This window comes from Brachyistius frenatus, unplaced genomic scaffold (genome assembly GCF_029030835.1).
Source record: "Brachyistius frenatus isolate BFR_SWC_R1_liver_20210118 unplaced genomic scaffold, ASM2903083v1 Contig_56, whole genome shotgun sequence".
Lineage (NCBI taxonomy): Eukaryota > Metazoa > Chordata > Actinopteri > Embiotocidae > Brachyistius > Brachyistius frenatus.
The window spans coordinates 1,540,862-1,563,038 of NW_027210655.1; the positions used below are offsets into that span (position 1 = coordinate 1,540,862).

Genomic DNA, 22,177 nt, shown 5'->3' on the forward strand with positions numbered 1-22,177 from the left:
CTTTGTCTCAACGAGCCAACATCACCAGATGGCCTGGAACTCTTTCCGCTCCTTCACGCCACGTTTAACCTTCCGTTCCCTTCCTTCGACGTGGCCTCTGTATGCAGCTTCATCTCCCATGTCCACTCAATTCTCCACATCGAGATACCCACCATTAAGGTTTACCTTAGCGGTATCAACTTCTTTGCAAAATTACTCACTGGCTCCCCTGCAACGCTCTCCCAGTCGCCTTTACTTATTAAAGGCCTTCAGCGCCAAATACCTACACCGACTCCTCGCCGTCTCCCGCTAACCACCGATCTTATTTCTCGCTGCATTGCCACCCTTCGCTCCAACCACTTTTCTGCCCACATGGCGCGCACTCTGGAATCCATGTTTCTACTTGCTTTCTTCGGTTTCTTGCGATGCTCAGAATTCGCTTCTTCTTCAGCCAAGTTTAACCCTGGTCTCCACCCTTGCGTATCAGACCTTTTATCCCATCTCCAAAGATTTCTTAGGCTATTCGCTCAAACGGAGCAAAACAAACCATGTCAGCAACCCAGTTCCCATATTTTACTTTAAACTAAATTCATATCTGAGCCCCTACGAACCCCTCATATACTATCTTCAGCTCAGGAAAACGCAGCAAACTTCTTCCCCTGAACCGCTGTTCATCACCGAAACAGGCCAAGTTGCCAATCGATCCTGGTTCCTTTTACACTTCAGAGCAGTTCTAATCACCTCCGGGATTAATCCCGACTCCTTCTCCGGCCACTCCTTTCGCATAGGGGCAGCCACCACCGCGTCAAGCAGAGGAGTCCCAGACCACCTCATCAAGGTCATGGGCCGCTGGTCTTCCCAAGCCTACCAACTTTACACCCGCCACGGCTTCGACGACCTGCGCAAAGGGCAGGCAGCCTTGCTTTCTTAGGATGGCTTCTTTTGGGGATCTGCAAGGCCCGGGAGCCGCAGTGGATCCTCGACTAAGCCTTCCCCCAAACCGCGAAACTCTGACCCTGGCTTAATCTCCCCCAATCGATGAAGGTTCGCCCCCAGCCGAGGCGGGGTCCTAGCTCGTGAATTGAATTTAAATTGAATTAAGTTAGTTCAAGTGCAGGCAGTGTTTCATTGATTTGGGTCGGTTCGAAAATAGGACATTCCTAAGATAGTATTGTTTTGATTGTTGTTTTGGCCTCGGCTCACCCCGAAGGCATTTTAAGTTCCAACTCTTCATTTGTTTGTAAAAAAAGTGTACAAATAAACTGTTAATCGTTTGAAAACCAAAATTCAGGTGATCCTGTGGCTGCTTGGGACCTGGAGGGCAAAACCTGTTTATATTTTCCCTTAGAGCAAACTGAACAAGTTTTTTGTTTTCCCCTACAAACTTGACTGAAACTAATGGGAAACCTGTTTTAGATGTGTAGACAAGATACCTCATTGCCGTGAAACAGCTCGATTTCATTCTCCAGGTGCACAACCTCTCGAGCACAATGAGAGTATACGTCAGTCGGTGGGAAAACGTCCACCTTTAATACGCAAAACAAAAACATTGTTTAAACACAGCAGCATCAAGTAGCAGAAGCAGTTGCACAGTAACCGACAATGCCAACATAACTTCACGCACGGACTGCGTAGTTTCCTAAAAATAAACATTTACCGACCACAGATCGAGACTGAAACGGTCACAAATTCTGTAATTCAAGGAGTTAATGGCCCTAAAAATCAGTTGTACACCTTAATGCCTTAAAAGTGAGAGGAGGAAGTTAATGTTACTTATATTATTCACCATGAAGATTACAAGCTATTTATTGTCCATTTCTAATCATCTCGGGGAGCGGAATAAAATATGAATCAAACCTCAAGTAATAATATAAACAGTCTTCGTAAAGGTAAACTTCTTTTATTATTTATTTGATAGCGTTTACGTAAGGGACACATTTACTTTGTTGTTCATAGACATTGCTGTTTTGCCCTTCTGCATGAGAGGACATGACAGAGAGAATATATGCCATAATCATAAACTCTACTTGGCTGACAAGTGATTTACGTTGTGGGAATTTATGCATGTACGGACAGATTTACCCTCAAACACGGGTAATACAATTTCACAGTTTCCTTCTGTTATTTTTCATTTAGAAAATATTTAATATTAATTACTGACGAGCCTCAACTTTCCCTGACACAGCGAATACTGATGACTTACCTGTGTCTGGGTGGCTTTTCACAACATATAAATCCACAACACAACGACGAATCAACAGGAATGAAACTCGACTTTGTTCTCAAGCAGACAATTCTTTTTTTTTTTTTTTTTTTTTTTTTTTTGCATGAGCAGACCCGCCCATCCTCTCAGGAGATAACCTGTTTTTTTTGGTTTTTTTTCCACAGTAAAAAAGAAATGAATTTCCTTCTCATCAGCACGCTGGTTTCTCTCTTTATGGTTAAATGTTTTTTTCTGACTTTCTATGTGTTCATTGGTTTGTGAAGGTTGCACTTTCAACCTAACCGGTTTATAATTTATTCTGCCCACGGGCTCCTTTTTAATGTGTGATTTGTGAATGTGTCACGGAATCTTCAAAGTAATCCATTCTACAATCAGATGACTTTTGTTGTGATTTGTTCTTGTAGTTTGCTGCAGATCTTCTGTTGCTCATGTGGCCAGACAGGATCAGTGAAAACAACAAAACAAGCATGCCAGCTTTCTGCATTTTTATCCTTCTCCTGATTGGTGGTGGTCTGTCTGCACCTGTAATGTTCAGGTAGGTCTTTTGTTAATTATTATTATTATTCCTGCCAGCACATTCTGTCATGCGTCACGCGTTTGGCAGCCACAATGGAATATTTGTGCGATTTATTTTCCAGAAAAATAATCAATGTGCCTATTCTGAAGATGTTTGTTTTTTTTATTTGAGAGGGCGGTTACATTAAAAAAACAGTTAATGTTGCAGAGATGCCGAGATCAGGGCTCGTTTTGTTTTTATTCGGAAGAGGAAACGTCCGTTGCTAAGCAGCAGCTTTGCTTCCTGAAACCAACTTTATAGGTTTCAATTATTAAAGAATCAAAGAATCAATATTGTATCAGAGGTTGTGTCATCTAAATGCATTCATATTGTGGGATAATCTGCTCTCAAAATATATAACTTTTTGTTCGTGTGATCTCCGTTTCCATGGCAACACACGGGGTATGATTAACAGCTGGGAAACAACCAGCTACGGGGACGGGGCCAGTGGAAGCGAATGTAATGAATGCTTTCCAGAGGTGGCTTCTCAAACTGAATAAAAACGGCACATAGAAACACTAAACTGCTCAGCTAACTCAGTCTTGTTTGTCACTAAGGTAGCCGCCGGAAAAAAAAGATATCGACGGACTCGTGTATTATTACGAATTTAGCACCGTGTCGTGTGATAAAACCAAGTGGGTCACATTTAATAACCCTACAACAAGTAAATGCAACACTATATTGCATCTTGTATGAAATTCAATTCCACTTGCATATTTGCCATTGAGGAGGCGGAGTGATATTTTCTAGTGAAAGCCGGATGGTTAATATTTACTAAAAAAAAAACAATGACACCGTTGAAATACTCCTTCAACAGAACCCAGAAGTTCCACTTTCATTTCGAGATCGTCACGCGGCGCAACACGGTTCACAATTATTGTGGATTTCTGGGAGCAGCTTGCGCCAGCTGTTTCCTGTCCGTTTAAATATCCGACATGTCAAGGAACGACACTCGGCATCAGAAGCCAGGCTGGTGTATTTCCCCGGCTGGACTTTCATTTAAATTGCAAACAGGTTGGATTTTCTCCTGCATAACAACCCTCTTGTTGATGGAAAGTAAATCATTCATCTTATTTGCGAGTGGCTCCTGAAAGATTCTTTTGTTTTACTTTCGGCACGTAGTTGACGACTCCGCCTTGTCCTTATGTTGTGACCTACAACCAACTCAGTATTACCATATGGAAGCAGACAGAAAAGGAAATGGGGGGTGACTGTCAGCTGTTTGTCACGGTGTATAAAAAGCTGTATAAAAGCTGCCCTACGGAGGAGTGACGTCGAGCAACGCTGGACACCTCTCTTTGAGTGTGCACGTATTTGCTCCTTCTTGCAAGAATAAACGTCCGATATGTTTGATTTTGAATCCACCCTCGGAGTCATTTTTCCAACACTTGTAAGCAATCAAAATTCCAGTAGTTCTCTTTGCTTTTCCCTCCATTTTTCTGTCGGAGTTCATTTCCTCAGATGAGTCCCGTCATCGCGTCCGCAACACGACATAAGTCCGGGACGTTAGTTTTGCTCGTAGTAAGTAGTTCGCTGACTCCGAAGTTTGATAACGTCGCTTCATTTTTTTTTTTTCCCACGCCGCGTTGTGTCTTCTGATTCCCAGATCTGACGAAGACACGGAGGAGTTGGAGCTGCTGTTTGACCCCGACCTCGTCAAAGTCGGCCTTACGGACGGTAAGACGGGGACGCGTTGATTAGTCCATTTTTCTTTTTGTTCCCCCGTTTTAAAAAAAAAAAAAAAAATGTGTCCACAAATTTAAATGTCTTTAAATACACGTTAACATGAATCCAACATATTGTAGCGAACGGATACCCGGAGGCAGAAGATGTTATCGTTCAGTCAGGAATGCACACATTTCAGCGACGCACAGGAGCTCTCTCAAGTTCACAGCGCCAGACTAGCCTGGATCTGTCCCTCCAAGCTTCCCGCACTCCTCCAGTTTCATATAAAACACTATTTCATATCATATATATATATATATATATATATATATATATATATATGTATAGTAGGGGGTCCCTGCTCCATCTCTCTATCAGTTTGGGGGTTCTTGGCCTGAAAAAACCCGTTGAAGACCCCTGATCTAATGTGTTGCTGCAGATTATGGCCAGAGGCCCCTTCCTCCCCCTCCGCCGCCCTCCAGTAGATCTGCTGAAGGTGCGGAGGCGTCAGATCTGCGACATGACTCTGACCTCGTCAGGCAGCAAGCCATCTTTGCCGATGGTAAGAAAGACGCATTTTGTTGTTGTTTGATGCCACTTAGCGACTCATCATTTTTTTAAAATTTTGTTTTGAAATCATCGAAGGCAAACACCGAACGGAGGCGGCGCCAGGCACTTTTGGAAGAACTAGTTCTGGGAACCCTTGTAAGGAACCCTTCCCCTGGGAAGTTCCGCCGAGAACTAAATACCCCGAAGGGCTTTTTTTTTTTTTTTTTTTCCCCCAGCCTCTATCAGCATCGCCAACAGGAACTCTGAAAAGACGTTTATTTGTCCGTGTTTTGCAGCCCGCCATTTTGTTTAAGGCAAACGATATCAGGATAGTTTGGATTGTTTGAACTGGGGTTGTATTCGGTACTTTTTAACAGTCACTGCATTCCCTGCAGCGGACGGGGATAGGCACGCCCGACAAAACGCGTTTTAGCCACGTAAACGATATCAATATATCAATTTAAACGTACGCTATTGTTAGGAAAAATAGTAACTCATTGTCAGTGTGTAAATTAAGTTACTGTTATGTGTGTAAAGTTTCCGTCAGTCTATGCATAAAACTTTAGATGAAATGTCTCGTACTGCATGCACGTTCCACGAGTTCCTCTCTTGCAGTATACGGCCCCTCGGGGGAGGAGGAACTCGTTTATCTAGTTTAGCACACGCATAGGTTCAAAGCAAACATAGGATGCAAAGAGCACTAAAACCCCTATTCACACATGTTACACAACATGTGACCTTATCTATAGGAATGTAATCACATGCTGTTTTATAACCCCATGTATACAATAAAAGGAGCAAAGAGTGTTGGAGTTGGCTGATGCCAGGTGAAGAGCTTACAACTCTAAGACCCTGGACGGACTTCCCTTGCTGCAAGTAAAACTCAGATTTGGGTCCAAGCCTGGTTTTTGTCTGACTGTGGGTTTGATTCTTATTCTATCAGCGCTATGTTATAGTTCTGAACCTAACAGCTATATTAAGAATATATTTTCTATTACATCTTTCTTTTCGAAGCCGCCAGACTCCCTTGACAAAAACAGTTCCTGGGAGTTGCTGGTCTGTCCGCTGCCTCCGTCAGCTGGTTCGTTGTTGTTGTTGTGTGACTTTTGGTGGCGTTGTAACGCGTCAGTTAAAGTCCGAACTAACAGAACATGGTGGAGCGCGAGGTACGGCGGTCCTCAGTTTCTGTCAGTTCGGTCCTCAGGTGCAAACTTCCAAGTTCGTAGAACAATGAAAAAGTTCCTCGCGATTAGAAGAATGTCTTTTAGAGCAGCGCAGAAACACGTATTGGATTCTTTCCATCCATCTAATTGCTCTATTGTGTAGCTGCAGATTATCGCAAGAGGACCGTCCATCTTCCTCTGCTATCCGACGCCAAAAATCCATACCGACCTAATTTGGAGAATGAATACTACTGACCGAGACCCGGCAGATCCAGCGTCGGTGAATTCCAGCTGACGTGTAGAGGATCACCTCATCAAAATCAAAAGCATGTTGAAATTAAAACCAGGCAAACAAACAAAAAAACAAAAACAAAAATCTTGTTTTGCATGTTTTTTTTAAAAATTTTTTTATGAACTTTCATCCTTTTGAGAAACTGAACTGAAAAAAAATCCCTCATTTTTGATCGAATTATGAGATCTATATTCGGGTTTTGTACATTTCTGCATATTACTCACCAATTTGAATTGCCCAGTTCAAATTTTGGGATGCAGCAAAATCTAGAGTTTGAGTATAGAAATGAGTGCGTGTGCGTGTAAGTGATGATCATACAAATGACAGGACATCAGATCTGCATTAAAATTTTTAAATCAAGAATAATTCACAGCTAAAAAAAAAATCCAAAATAAAGAGAAATTTCACATACTACATATTGAATCCATACAATGTCATATTTATAATTACAGATATTAAATAATTTATTTATATATGGCATGTCTGTACACCCTTTGTATAGCCCCGACGACAGTACATTTTCTCCCGTCAGCCTGATCGGCTCTTGAGAAGGGAATTCATATAAAAGTGAGTGTTGATCTCTCGACGCGAACATAATGGCTTTCATCAACAACAGCAGACGACTCGTTTGTTTGTTTGTTTGTTTGTTTTGAAAAGGGACAAACTATGGGACTTAGTGAGATGGCTGAATAGAAAATGTCCATATCCTTCTTGAATTAATCTTTCTTCTTCAGACATTTCAGCTTCTGTTAAAATATAGATCACATCAAATAATCTGTTACAAATCAGTGTTAGTGATAAATGATGGAGGAAGAACACTTTTGTTTTTCACTGCAGAATAACTGTGCTGTACCCGTGATGGACCTGGGAGCATCTCTAAAACTAAAATCCTTTTGGTTTCCTGACCATCAGAGGCCCTCGCTCAAAACATTTAGCGACTGCTGGGTCATTTGGATGACGCAAAGTCCAAATATCTGTTCAGAGTTCATTTGTGTCTCCACTAGGGGGCAGCAGTGTTCCAGATTTGGCTATTCGCTGCATCTTTTGGGGCTCAAGGCAGGTCAGATAAAGTCACCCACTGCAACAAAAAGACTTGACTTGAAATACGATGTGAATAATTGATTTTCAATAGACTTTGAATTTGAAGTCTTTGAAGTTGACCATTTAAAATGGCTTTTTAATGGGATTTATAACATTTGCTTTTCGGGGTTGTGCTAATAGTATTGGACATAACTTGAGACATAGTCCCAATGCCTCGGCTGAACAATCACCCTCATGGTACATGGTTTTGCGAAGCCCATCTCTAAAATGGGGGACTTTAATGGTTCTGCTTTCAAATCTCCAGTAAGTCAAGGCTCAGAGCCCTCAAGTCCATGTTTTAAATTGTTGCTGACTCAAGTCTAAAATGTCCAGATCTGGTACTGTCTCATGAACAAGACTAGCTTGGTTACAATTAACCCCCGGTTTATGAGCCAAAGCTTAATTTCCAGCCTACTAAACATGCATCATTTCCTCAGTGTCGTTTACACTCCAATGAATATATTGGATGTATTAAGAGAATTCAATTTATTGTATGTCTTTTGGGCCTTTGCTTGTTTGTTTGTTTGTTTTACCCCAAAGATCACGCGTGATTTTCTCTGATTCGGTTGAACTTTTTGACCTCGTCTCGGGTAACAAACAGACATAAAAGTCACTGGTCATGTGACACTTTACCAGCTCACAGGTTGACCTTCATCAACAAATTATGGGACTTTTCAAGCAGACCAAATCTCATTCAGAGTTTTTAAAGCAAAGGGGGTGAATACCCATGCACTCAATACTTTTACAGTTTAAAATATCTTTTTTTTTTTTTCTTTTCGTTCCACTTCAGCAATCTGGATTATTTTTGCTCTCTCCGTTACATAAAATTCCAAACACAAAATCAATTTTAATATCAAATTGCAATGCCGTAAAACGGGGATGAAAACTTCCTCGAGGCACCGCTCTCGGTAAAATTCTGCTGGACTCTGCGTTTTTAAATTTTTTTTTTTTTTCTGAAACGAAAAACAGTGAAAAAAAACAACCCGCCCGGCACAGCGCAGGGTACAGCACAGCACATGTAGCGCACTGGAATAAAGAGCAAGTCACAGCAAAACACTCCTACGTCTCAATTTGCATTCAAACCCTTCAAACTCAACGCGCGCGCTCGACGGCAAACTCCTTGAAATGCGGCGACAATGTTCACTGAAGAGAAGGTTCACGGCGATGCGATGAAAAAGAGGCACTACTAGTGAAGATCTGAAGACACCAGAGTTTTTTGTGTTGTTGTTTTTTTTTTTTGTGTGTGTTTTTTTTTTTTTTTTTTAGCTTCCTTGTTTAGCACCCGTACCTCACCGTACCGAACCATCGGCCTCGTTTGTCTCCCGGCCGCTACGCCGAGAGCGTGAAATATTTCTGATGCGGAGACGACGAGGGAGCGGGTTTCTAAAACGCCGCTCGAGGGAGACGCGGCGAGTCGGACCTCGTCCTCCGTCCGCCGGGCGGAACCGAACCCAGCCTCGTTTTCTGGGTGAAATGGTGGAAGGGGGGGGGGGGGGGCGCTTAGCTGAGCTCTAACAGTACCAACAGAAGCCGCGAAAAAAAAAAAACAAAAAAAAAGAAGGAAAAATCCACACTCGTACACCCGCACACTGTTTTTTTTTTCCTTTTTTTTCTGCTTGTTGTTGTTGTTGTTGTTGTTGTTGTTTACTTTGCATGTCCAAGCGATGCACGGTGCATTTTGAGGGGTTTTTAAACAATTTTAGTGTTTCACACGTGCTTTAGGTCGCTGTTACCCTGCCGGCACGGAAAGTTGGCGTCAAAGAGTTTACCGCCGGCTAGTTTGGATGTTAAAAACTGGTGCGTACGCTTTTAATCTTTTACATTTCTTTTTTTTTTTTTTTTTACATTAAAAACTCGATTAATAATAATGAGTTATCAATTCGTCTTCGTGTTAAACTGCCTTTCCTGCTACTTGGTGAATGACGACACAAAGCCGCGCTAATCTGCTGCCTCTCGTTTACAAAAAAATAACAATAAAATAAATAAAAAGCACCCCAAAATGCAGAGAGCATCACCTGCAGCTGCTTTTTATAACTGTGTTTTTTTGTTTTGTTTTTCGGGTGGATTCTTTTGTTGTTGTTGTTGTTGTCACTTGAAACATGTGGATATCACCTCGGTAACAGGCGTGCCAGACGGGTAAAGCTCCCTTGTTCCTGCATGGATTTTTTTTTTTTTTATTTCGCTTAAGTGTACGTTTTCAGTGTGAGGATGTTATTGGGTGAATATACACCTCCGTCATGCTCCGGCTCAAAGATATTCAAAGTCGAAGCAAACTCCCCGTCGCTCGTTCATTTGTTTTTTTTTTCTTTCTCCTCCCAAATCTCCGCCGCCGGGTACGTCTCCCGGGCTTTTTTTTTTTTTTTTTAACACCCGCTGAGATGATGCTACAAGCTCACTAGCGCCGCCCTGGCTGCAGACGTAAGGACGTTTGTGCTCCCCCCCCCCGCCGACGGCCCCGCCGGCCACCACCTCGCCCCACCCGTGTCATTTTGCATATTTTTTTTCTTTTTTCTTTTCCCCCCTCAACAACGCCCCTCCTTCGGCTGGTTTTCATCTCGCGGGTTTACACCGCAGCTCCCGTGCTCGGTCCTTATTTTCCTGCTCGTTTTGTCAGATGTGTTAATTTTTTTTTTTTTTTCCTTTTTAAATTGAGATATTTCTGTCCTTCATGCAACGTTATGTTATGATACAGTGTACTGTACAAGGGTTGTGGTTTAAAGGCAGGGCTATTCCAGGTAGATGTCCTCTGTCGGGCACGAGAACTCCACAAACTCCTTATAGTACAACTGGAAGGCTTTCCTGAAAAAAACAAAAACAACCAAAACATAACGCGGTCATTTCTTATTATCTGATTTCTAAGCACACACCGTAGTATTTTAACAGATGGATGGGTTCAATTTGACTTTTGTTTTAAACAGAAGCTGTTTTTTTTGTTTTTTTTTTAATGTAAATTTTCAAATTCCAATGAGAAAACCAACATTGAAACAGAAAAGAAAACACCGACGAATTAAGAAATCATCTTCAACAAGGACAAGATTTAGTGGGGGGGGAAAAAAAAAAAAGGCTTCAAAAAGCACAGGCTGCAATGGAAACGTTTCCAGGGACACTAAAAACCGTCGGACGCGCTTGCAGTTCCAATAGTTTTTACTCATTAAAGCGAACCGTTAAAAACAAACAGAAGCTGGTTTCTGCATTTGGTCGTGGGTTTTCTTTTGGCGGGACCTTTGTTCCGGAGAAATCTTCTCCCGTTGCGTCGGCGGAGACAAAAGTAAACGCGCAAACGTCCTCACATGCAGGGAATTTAAATCCAAGAGCTAAATACACACGGGGGGGGGGGGGGGGTCCAACTCACCCGACTGACTCCGCCAGAGGTTTGGTGGAGTTTTCGGACACGAACACGTGGCAGGCAAATCTCTGATCCGCCGGGTGCTTCGTAATGAAACCGAAATACCTGCGGAGACACGCGAAGCACTTCAGAGAGCGCTTTTGGCATAATCACAAGCCGCAACGCTGCATTTTTTTTTTTTTGTCAAGATCTCCAGGCGATCTCTAAACACAGTTGTTGATTTCTGCTGACACCGCGTGGCACCTTCGGTCTCTGCGCGAATAACAGCAAAGTGGAGAAAAAAAACCCTGATGGGTTTCGGCAGCTCCTCCGATTCTTGTCGGGAAGTAACCAACATTTGACTCTTTGCTGAAAAGCGGCGCTCGGTGTTTTTGGGCTTTTACTTACTTGCTGTTTTTGGGGTGGTAGCCGCAGAACGAGACGTTCTTCAGCTGGAAGAAGTGACTGCACTCGTTGCTCTGTCGACGGCACGTGGGAAAATAAGAAAATGTCTGAGATTAACATCTGGAACGCTGAGTTGATCTCATTTAGTCTTTGCAAAAAAAAACAACCAAAAAACAAAACGCCAAATATTCTCAGATGTTCTGCTTTTCTGTTTAAAAACAATCTTTTGGTTTTTTGTTCAGACAAAACAAAACAATTTAAAGACGTCGCCTTTAACTCTGCAATCGTGCAATTTTTTTTGTGTGACTACAATTAACTACAATGTAATTATAATTTTGCCTATGTTATGGTTAATGTGAATGCATCACTGTATTATCTGAACATCGGCTCACTTGGAAAATCTAAATTAGAAACAATTTATTTTACAAACTGTAGCTCTGAAGCTTTATATACTTATAACATAAAACCTTCCTTTGAAAAACATGAATGAATACAGTTGTCAAATGAATATAGCAGAGACACTATACACTGTCTCTCAGGAATAGAAGCTTAAAGAGGCTCGACATTGAAATAGATCCTTCTTTAAAAAAAAAAAAAAAACGTCTCCCGACATCTCTGCTTGCAGCCTCTGTTGGCGGCCACAAGGGGGAGACATGCCCCAAATCTCCAACGAGATTGGAGCGTAAATGTGTGGTGGCGTTTGACGAAAGCCCGCAAAGCTGCAGTTCATTTATTTCCCCGCACGGCGAGAGCCTCACTCTGTCACAGGCGTAGTAATCCTCCTGAACTTCCAGCTTGACGCCTTTCACGCTGATCTCCAGGATGCAGGAAGAAGGCGGGTTGTACTTGACTGTCATCCTTCTGTTGGTGGCGATCTTGGAAGACAAACGCACAAAGATGAACTCCCCGGGAGGCGCTTTTAATCTGGGACCCGTTTCTACACTATCTGATAATACGGAGGTAAAAACTAAAGTGCCCTCTGTTGGAAATTGGAAACGGACGGACAACTTTTAATCGGAAGGTTAAACACTTTAAATACAAAGCTAGTATTTTACCCTGTTATGGAAAATCTTTTTTTTTTTTTTTTTTCTGTCTGCACGGTTTCTGCTTACCTTCTGCATAGCTGCACACAGGACGTCGGTTCCTTTGTGGTACGGCACCTGAACCGAGCCCAGGAACTTCAGCCGGTACCTGTCCATCCATTCGCTGCTCTTCACTGCACGGAGAGAAGAAACATGGAGTAAGAGCCGATGCACCAATAAGGCCAGCGATGACATGTGGCGGTAATTTGTTCAGGTGAAGAGTGCAGTTGATCATTTTTAAGTTGCTGGTTTGTCGATCAGTAGTGATGGAGGGGGGGGGAATAAAAACAAATCTGTTGTAGCTCTGATGTATTTGGTGTTTTTTGTTTGTTTTTTTTCTCACTAATGTCATATTTTGACCCCCTTTTTCGCCGTCTACTAAAACCTGACCGGAGCTTCCTCGAGCACGCGTACGGTCAGGCTCGCTAAAACCGCGGAGCGCAGCGCAGCCAGCGGCGTTCTCCGTTTCTAAACTTATCAATTCATCCGCTGATTTAAAAAAAAAAAAAAATTGGGTGTTAAATAACTGAAAAGTTCTTTGAAATATCCTGCATGTATGTTAGGTTAGGTTAGGTAGTTACTTTATTAATCCCCAAGGGGCCTTTTTTTTTTTTTCACTCCAGCAGCATACAGGAAGCAATACGATAATAATATAATATCAACAAGCTCAATTTCTTAAAGCCAAATAGGATGAACACTAGAACCTCCCTTTACGCTCTCTGCTTTCCTGTTCGATGTTTGTCTCCCTTTTCTTTTGACTATGAATAACTTCTAAATTTAGATCACCTTAAGCAAACGCTTGGGCAAAACGCTTAATAGAAAACCCACCCAAGGCAAAGAATCGCTACAACTTGTGGAAATGCTGTGTTCGAATTTGCTCGGCAGTACCGGCACTCGCGCTCGTCTCAGAATATGGACGGCCGTCCCCGCGAGTCTCCGCAGCGGCCGTTACCTTTGTAGCTCTCGGCGTCCTTGGTCACCTCGATGGCGTAGTAGGCGGGGAAGATTCCGCGGGCGCCGGTTCGCATGTTGTAGCCCTCGTACCAGTAGTCCTCCGCCTGGACCTCCACCAGCAGCGGGTCGTCCACCTCCAGCTCCAGCTCGTCGCCGTGTCGGGGCACGAACCTGTCGAGACGCGGAGCTTCTCAGGACTTTTCACCGACATCCCGGGTCGCTGACGCCGTCTCACGTTTCAAGCAACTATTCCCCCGAATCGATTCTGCGTGGCGTTTCCCGCGCTCGGGCTTCGCTCGGGCGGCCCGGGGTACACTCGCGGCCTCCCGAGTACATTTGCAACCCGTTTTAGCATTTTTTTTTCCAGTATCCTCTTTTAATAATAATATTAATAATAATAATATTAATAATAAGATGCCTTTGTTTTCAGGTTGGCTGGCGTGCATTCTTAAGTTAATCTACATCTCGCAGAAATCCAACAGTTATAGCCAAGTAAGATCAAATATCCAATAATCACATCACCCAGCTGATTGGCCCCTCATTGGTCAGATTTGTTGCTCGTGGCTATAGATACCGCAGAAATATAAAATATTACACCCAAGCGAGAATCCCCTCCAAGCTTTCAGCTACGCATAGATAATATCCATCGCATGATCTGTTGGTGCACTGGAGATGCTCCCGTTCACATGACTGCATTGCTGTGCTCTTTTTGTTGTTGTTGTTGTTGTTGTTGTTTTGTTTTTGTCTCCCACCCCCGACGTATGTATCGGCCGGAGGTCTTCGACAGCAGCTGCGAGTCCTCGCTGCCAGCTGGAGTGTGACGGCTACTAAAGAAACATGCGGGAATGAAGCCGTTTCTGCTCCGGCAACTACAAAAAAAAAAAAAAATAAAAACAAAGCGACCGATGGAGATGAGGGTGTTAAAAACAAATTCTACTTTTTGGACACGTTGCTGTCATAATTATATCATTACACCTCCTTTTGGAAATCACTGCTGTCGGCTTTATTCAGTGACAGCTGTCGGATCGTCAGACATGTTAAAAGCCACTTTTCTTAAAGTTCACAAATAAAACAAAACCAGAAATTTTTTTCAGCTGCGTTTTAAATTTTTTTTTTTTTTTTTTTTTTTTACTGAGCTTTGAAGCAGAGCTGCGATCTCTCTGGTATTTTGGTAGTTAACAATCAGTTCTGCGTGTAACATCACGAGTCAAGCTAAGAAAAACATCTTTGACAAAAGTTCAAGTTTTAGCGGTTTTTTTGGTGTTTTTTTTTTTTTTGAAAGAAATCTTAAAGTTGCTGAAAAGTGTGTCAGCTTTTCAAATGATTTTGGCTGTTCAACAATGTTTTAGGAGTGCGTTTAATTACACATACAGATCCAGACTTTGATCTGAATGATGGGAAATAACGGCGGCTTGTTTTGGGCGTGTGGACTTTTAAGACGAAGGAATGGCGGTCGGCACAATTGCTGCGATCTGCCGCCGTAGCGACGTAGAAATCGGAGACAAGCCTTTTATAACTCCACACATATTATTATATAATAAGAATTCATTCATTCTTATTTGATTATTCAGTACATTACAAGATGAAGATTACAAACCGAAAGGTTCGGAGCGAATTTCGAATATTGGTTTGGCTTGAAATGCCTAATAGCAAGTATTCTGGGATGTTTCATCCACCCAAGAAACTCTGTCTTGACACCAGTTTGTTATTGAAACAAACCAGAATCCAAAATCTCTTTTTGTACTCAATAGTTTTCACATTGATTAACATCGTATTGTGTCGGACTGATATGCATGCTTTCACGGCTTTAGCCTGGATATAGGACTGATGATGTTTGTGATGATGATGATGATGATGACGACGGTGGCGCCGGTGTAGTTCTTCCTCACCTGTAAACCGCTCTGTGGCTCTGATCCCTCTCCTCTCCGTTTATGACGCAGGTATATAATCCAAAGGACTCTGCACCTTTTCATAAAACGATGTAAAGACGAGAGAAAAGTAAAAATGAGAAGAGACGGCAAACATTGTGGCGTCTCAGGCCGATTAAAACGGATTAATAACATCCGGCTTTCAACCCGGAACAAAAGTCCGTCGTCCCCAAACAGGAAACGCAATTGGGACGCGCTGAGTTTTGCTTTAAAAGCACAACGGCGATCTTTTCAGGGAGCTATAAATCACACTGTAATTAGGCGTGGAACAGATGAGCGTTGTGTATTTCTACCTCCATTCCCCCGGGAAGACATCCGTGACCCCCCCCCTCCCCGCACCACAAAGATAAATTGCCGCGGCGTTTCTAATGAGACTGTAAAATACATGGACGGCATCCAAGAGAGCACAGCCAGGACGATTAGAGGAAGTAGTGCACAAATATTTGCCTCTTTCGTGTAAATTCTCCCTTTTTTGGGGGGGGAGGGTGTGGGGGGGCAATTTAAGCCGCCATGATTTGGGTCAATGCGTGGTTGGTGATATTTCCCATTGTTTTTTTTGTTTTTTTTCAAAGCTGCAAATGAGCTCTAATTAAAGTAAATCCTACAATCCTCCATCGGAAAAGAAAAACTCCTTTTTTTTTTGCTCCGTCTTACCCCGCTGATAAAGCACGAACAATACAGTCTGCGAAACCAGAAAAGAAGGCGCTGCACTACTTGTGTGAACGCCGTCGGTGGGATAGTCAAGGTCCACGGAGGATCTCTGACTTTGATGGGTCGCTGATCTTTTCCTGGAGCGCCAACATCAGTCCAAACTCTTCTCATCCGTCAAACCCTAAAGACTGTAAAATCAGCTCAAACTCGCTGCGTGTTAAAGGGGAAGTCTACTGATTTTACACTGTTATTTTACAGATGTTAAAGACTGCTGCTACTGTAAATTGAAAAAAGAAAGCAAGAATATAAAGCCTTTAATGGCTGCAGAGGGAATGGCACCAAATCCGATAAACTGCTTTTTGTTATGCCTTTTGCCTCGGTTGGGGGTTAAGGCCACAAGTTTAAGGGATATTAGGGATATTTGGAAGTATAGTACTTTGGTTATTAGGCCTCTGTAGCTCGGTCCTTGTCTGTACTTTGGCCTTACACAATTGTTACGTAATCGCCTATAATCATGATTATTTGAGCTGACTGGAATCATTTTGCATCATAGTTCGAATCGTTTCCCTTCGTCTGTATGAAGCTGTTTCTGTGCCGTTCCTGCTGCTTTGAGCTTGTATGTTTATTAGTGTCGTATCTGTCCTGTGTATTTTTTTTTTCTTTACAAAGCCTTAAAAACAAACAGAAATGTAGTTTTTTAAAAAAATTTTATGTATATGTTCCAATTTTCAATGCCCATAAATGGCTCTTTTTCTTTGCGAGGTCTCTGTTAAACTGTGATTGCGCTTTTACTGGAATGGCAGGCAAAAAATAAACAGAAGACGAACATGAAATCGTCAACTAAAATGTCCTTTCTGTGCTCGCATCAGCCGCTACTGGCACAACAAACCCGAATCACCCAGCAAACTGTGGGTGGTTGAGTTGCATTGTGGGTATCGTAGGTTCACGTTTAGCAATTGGATAGATTAAAGAAGGTGAACTCTGGTTCTACTGCATTAGATCCTTTTTTTTTTTTTTTTTTTAATACTACGGTTTCCAGAGTCCTGTTAAAACACCCCGAGCTGCTACTCAAAAAAAAAAATCGAATGTGTCTGTTTACGTGGAAGCTTTAGATGTTTAATTTTTTTACTACAGATCGCTACAGATGATTGCTCAACAGCGTTTGTCAACAAATTTGGCTCTGGTTTACTGAGAAATTATAACTGAGCAAATAAAATACGTATGGAAATGATAAAGTATTTGTCCAGACAGGAGAAAATGCGGAAAAATCAGAATCTATAAAGCTTCTCGCTGTCTTTATCGTTGCTTCTTTTCTCTTCAGTACTTTGTAACACCATCTCTAAAACCGCAAAATGCCTAGAAAAAGACTCCACTTGTTTTTTGGTTTTTTTTTTTGTCTTTTGGTTTGGACGGCAGAAGAAAAAGAGGACGAGGAGGCAGATCCAAGAAACCGCAAGCTGCGTTTGGCTCGGCGTCCTTTCACCCAGCAGGTCGGAAAGCCGGTGACGATACGAACGAAGCAGCCAGACTTGACAGCTGAGCTGACGTGACGTTACCCGCATCAATACAAAATAACAGGACTGCTGCTCTCCGCCTACATCAAAGAAAACGGCACAATATCTCTCCGCGCTATTTTTCGAAAACCTCCAGTCGCCCTCCGTCCTCCTTCCATTTTTTTTTTTTTTTTTTTGCATTGTCATGAAGTCGAGTATAAATCCGCGTTGTCAAGAGTTAATGCCGTCACGTGGGTGATTATCCGCGCTGCACGAGAAAATTCCAACTCCTGAATATCTCTGTGGCTCCGCTTCATCAGCCGCATCGCTGTAAGCCCCCGGACGCCCCGCTGCCAATTTGGCCAGACAGCATTTGTTATTGTACGTTTAAAGGGGAAATCGCACAGAAAAACTGTCCTGCAGTGGTCCGATGTGCTTCCCGTCTGGCGGCACACCCGATTTTAAAGGGGGGGGGGGGGATTTAAAGTTCTGGATTAAGAAATGTATTTTTAGATTGTAAAAAAAAAAAAAACAACAACAAAAAAAACCAGTCTCGGGAATCTGGTGAACGAATGAAAAGGGAAAATACATAAAAAATAAATGATGTCACGTAACATTATGAGTATAAACCCTTCCCCCCCCTCCCATCACTTAGCTTTTGATTATTCTCTCAACCCTGCAGGCACACTCATAAAACTTCAGGGATGACGTTTCTCACGTTGTCTAGGTATAATGTGTTGCCGTGGCAGCGACTTACTGGAGGAGCGAGAGCGACCGTTCATGAAGACGTTGAGGAACTTCTTGGAGAAGCTCAGGTCGGCTTCGGGAGTGGAGTCTTCGGAGAGGCAGGCCGTGGCCTCTCTCCGCACCCCTCCCACCCGCCCGTCGTGCTCCTCCTCCTCGTCCTCCTCCTCGTACTCCTCCCCGATGGCCGACTCGTAGGGGGGGGAGACGCAGTTGTCGTAGACGGTGGCCGAGTCGCTGTCGTCGCTGTAGCCCTGGTAACACTGCCGCAGGCTGACGAGCTCCAGCTGAGCGTGCTCGTCCACCACCAGCGTGTATTTGACCGAGTCGTACGACAGGCCGCTGGCCTCGGAGCTCATCGAAGTCCTCGGCGGGGCGCCTCCTCCGCCGCCGCCGCCTCCCTTTCCTCCCGCCTTCCTCATCCGCCCGTCCATTATTACCCTGTCCACGTCCTCGTCCTCCCCGCAGTAGCTTTCGTCCGTGGCGTCGACGTACTCCACGGACGAGCCGGCCCTCAGCATGACCCCGGCCGCCGTCCCCGCCCCCTTCAGGCTGAGGTCCAGCGCGAGGGAGGAGCGAGCGGCGACGGCCACGTCGGGCGGCGTGACGAGCGACTCCACGCAGGAGGCGTACGAAGGCGGCGGGACGTAGACCTCGTCCTCCTCGTAGATGGAGGGGTTGGTCCGGTCGGGGAGGGGCTGGTAAGGGGGCGGACCCTCCGTGTCGGAGCCGATGGACATGCGACCCTGCTCGGTCTGCTGCGAGAGGAAAGGCCGGTCCTGCGCGCCGGGCTGTTCCAGCGCGTCGGCGGAACGCAGCACGGGCGTCAGATAAATCTCCTCCGTGGGCTCCAGGCGAACGTCCGTGTGGTACCGAATCCTCTCGCGGTGGTGCCCGCCGCCATCCGTCTTCCCCGTCGGGTACAGCGGAGCCGGCGTGTAGTTCTGCGGCGGCGGCGGCGGGGCGGGCGGCTTCTCCTGGAGCTTGGAGCGCGTCGCGGCCGCCGTCGACGGGCCGTGCGAGTGTCCCGAGGCGCGGCTGTGTCTGCAGGGCGCGTCGGTGGAGGTGCCGCGGTCTTTGGTCTGCGCGCCGCCCTGCACCTTGTCCTCGTCGCTCAGGCAGCTGTGCTCGCGCGGAGGGGTGAGGTCACCTGGGGGGAGGGCGGAGCCAAGCAGAAACACGCCGACAGCCACGCACGCGCACACGCACACGCACACGCACACGCACAGGCAGGAACAGAGGCCAGACACGCACACGGAGTAAACGTACATGACGCGAGAGCGCAGACGCCGGCCGGCAAGCGAACGCGCCGCCGGACGTGAAGGCGGACATGGCAGCGAACGCGCAGTCGGATAAAGTGAAGCACAAAACGGGACGAGAGGGGGAACGCGTAGGAACGGTTAGGTAACGGGGGTCGGGATTACGCCGTTAAACCCTCCGTCGCTCTTCAAATTCAGAGCCGGGAGAAGGTGGTTGATGCGTTATGTCATAATCCATCGCCGACAAAATCCGGGCTTGATACTTTCGCCGGCGAGCGACGCAGCACCGATGACCGAAGCTGCGGGGGGGGGGGAGGTGGCGACGGCGGACGGGTGACTCCGGCATTTACGGAGCCGGGATGGCCGACGCAGGTTTTGTATTTCCTCAAAAGAACTTGTTACTTAGCAACGCATCATCGCAGACGGTATTTGATGCAAATGTTCAACAATTAATCCTCTTATCATAATACCAAGAGAAAACACGAGAAATTCATTAAGTCCTCGTCGGGATGCGCACACACACACGCACGCACGCACACACACACACACACACACACACACACACACACACACACACACACACACACACACACACACACACACACACACACACACACACACACACACTCACTCTTTGCCCCGAATCCCTTTGATTTGCAACTCAAATTGAGGTGTGTTTTCTCCGATGACTCATCGACGTTAGGGTCATGTGATCTCGTGTGTGTGTGTGTGTATAATTCAAATTTGTGTAGTAGCAGCATTTGTATTCATTAACAAATCTTGCAGTTTTTTTTTTTTTTTTTTTTTTTTTTTATCACAATAAGCCGGAGAATTATTTAGTGCGAGAGAAAAAAATTAAATAACAGAATTTGTGACAGTGAAAATGAATGAGGGGAAAGCAGGTACCCTGAGGCACCCCTGATCTGGGCTGGAGTCCAAATATATACGACCCCTGAAATGACCCCTTGTTGAAACGTTTCCCAGCATAGTTTTTTTTTTTTTTCTATTCCTTTGCTGGGGACTTTTGTCATGAGCCTTCTGGCTTTTCAATAATTCTGAATCGGAGATATTAAACGGCAAATTGGCTGCAATGTTTTTACGTTTATTTACAGCAGGGACCGTGTACCGAATACATTCATCTCAAAAGAAGAGGGGAGATGCTCTGCGCCAGATTTAGCTGCGAGCTGCAGTCCCCTCGTGAAACCTAAACAAACACTGAAAATAGCTCAACTTAGCTCAGCGTTTGCTTACAATCGCTAATTATTTCAATTTATTTGGTAACACGAGGCGAGCAAAAGGGGTTATCCACCCTAGTATAACGTGTGGATTCACCTATTCTGCTCCGTGGCTTGATTCAATTTGAAAAGGCAATTTTTTTTAATTTTTTTTTTTATTGAACCTGATTTTTAAATGTGTGTTTTAAAAAGGAGTAACGATCTCCCTTTTCTTCATTAGTTGGCAGCGAGTCAGACGAGTCTCGCCTCGCACGGCTGACTCAAACAAAAGCTTGCAGCGACGACCTGTGACGGCTCCCGGCGAGCTGTAAGCCCGAGCCGGCCAACGCGCACCAGCTCGGCTCCTCCTAAAGCAGCTCGGCAGCTAATCCGAGCCTTAACGTTGTCACCGACGATCAGTGGGGTGTGGGGGGGGGGGGAACGCGCAGCCCCGCCGGACTCGATGCAAATCACACACGATTTAAGCGCAGCAGGAGGGTGAACGTGACCGGAGACGGCGCGGCGGTCTGCGCAGTCAAAGTTATCGTTGGCTGAACGGGGAAATCCAGAGAGCGTTCGAGGAGTTCGATGTTGGTGAAAATGCAAAACAAAAGCCTCACCTGTTTTAAGAGGCGACGACGAGCCCGAAACCTTTTCCTGCCAACTGTATTTCTTCCCGAAGGAGTTGTTGTTTAACGTGTCCTGAAGGGAAAAGGAAGGAAGTGGTGAGAAAGACACATGGACTGAAAACTAAGTGGACCCCCTTCACAATGGACACAACTTTTGTCTCCCTCCCTCGCTCTCTCTGGCGCTCTCTCTCGTTTCGTAGGCGCGCGCACACACACACACACACACGCACGCGCGCACACGCGCACACACACACACACACACACACACAAACCTTTTATTCTGTTGAATGAGCAGGGAGTCTTTTGTCCGTGCTCCGTGTTGTGCATTTAAAGGGACCAGACCTTTTTACCCAAAGCTACGAGGAACACACACACACACACACACACACACACACACACACACACACACACACACACACACACACACACACACACACACACACACACACACACACACACACACACACACACACACACTGTAGTGAGTCCCTGACACTTTCTTCTTCGTTTCTTACTTCTTAGTTACTTTTCACTTCTTTCAAATTCTTACATGCGTCAATTCATCCAAATCGCTGACAACAACAACAACAACAACAACAAAATCATTTTAAAACGAATACTATGTGCGACAGAACAGTCGGATTCAAAAGTTACAGATAAGAAACTTAATTGAAAATGTTGTTGTTGTGTTTTTTTTCCAGGGAAAGATCTGGCTGATATAGCGTTACTAATGAAAGGAGAGGATCTGAGTAATCTCATTTAAAGAGCTACTTCGGCTGATGTACGAGAGCTGAGGCAGGGTGCGGTCGGTCACTGTTCAGCGCTGTTAGTGTCGACTCGGCGCACACGTGACCACAAACCCGCCGCGGCCGATCGGAGGTGCGACGGAGGGCAGTGAAACACTTCCTGTCAGCCGCCATTCAATTCGAATTTGATCTTGTTTGCGACGAATAAGCGTTGACTGAATGGTTTAACTTCAACTTCT

At 44.7% G+C, this 22,177-nt stretch overlaps 1 protein-coding gene across 2 annotated transcripts in view; it reads right to left on the reverse strand.

The window, feature by feature from the left end:
* Positions 1–6,764: 6,764 nt before the first annotated feature.
* mapk8ip1b (mitogen-activated protein kinase 8 interacting protein 1b) overlaps positions 6,765–22,177 on the reverse strand; it is a 47,752-nt gene continuing 32,339 nt past the window's right edge. For both annotated transcript variants that reach the window (XM_069705432.1, XM_069705433.1), the window contains exons 4-12: positions 21,184–21,265; positions 18,104–19,240; positions 15,164–15,239; positions 13,273–13,445; positions 12,351–12,454; positions 11,997–12,113; positions 11,242–11,312; positions 10,861–10,959; positions 6,765–10,307 (exon numbers count right to left, since the gene is read on the reverse strand). In XM_069705432.1, coding sequence (XP_069561533.1) covers positions 10,235–10,307; positions 10,861–10,959; positions 11,242–11,312; positions 11,997–12,113; positions 12,351–12,454; positions 13,273–13,445; positions 15,164–15,239; positions 18,104–19,240; positions 21,184–21,265 — 1,932 coding nt within the window. In that variant the 3' untranslated portion in view covers positions 6,765–10,234. The remainder of the gene's footprint in view (positions 10,308–10,860; positions 10,960–11,241; positions 11,313–11,996; positions 12,114–12,350; positions 12,455–13,272; positions 13,446–15,163; positions 15,240–18,103; positions 19,241–21,183; positions 21,266–22,177) is intronic.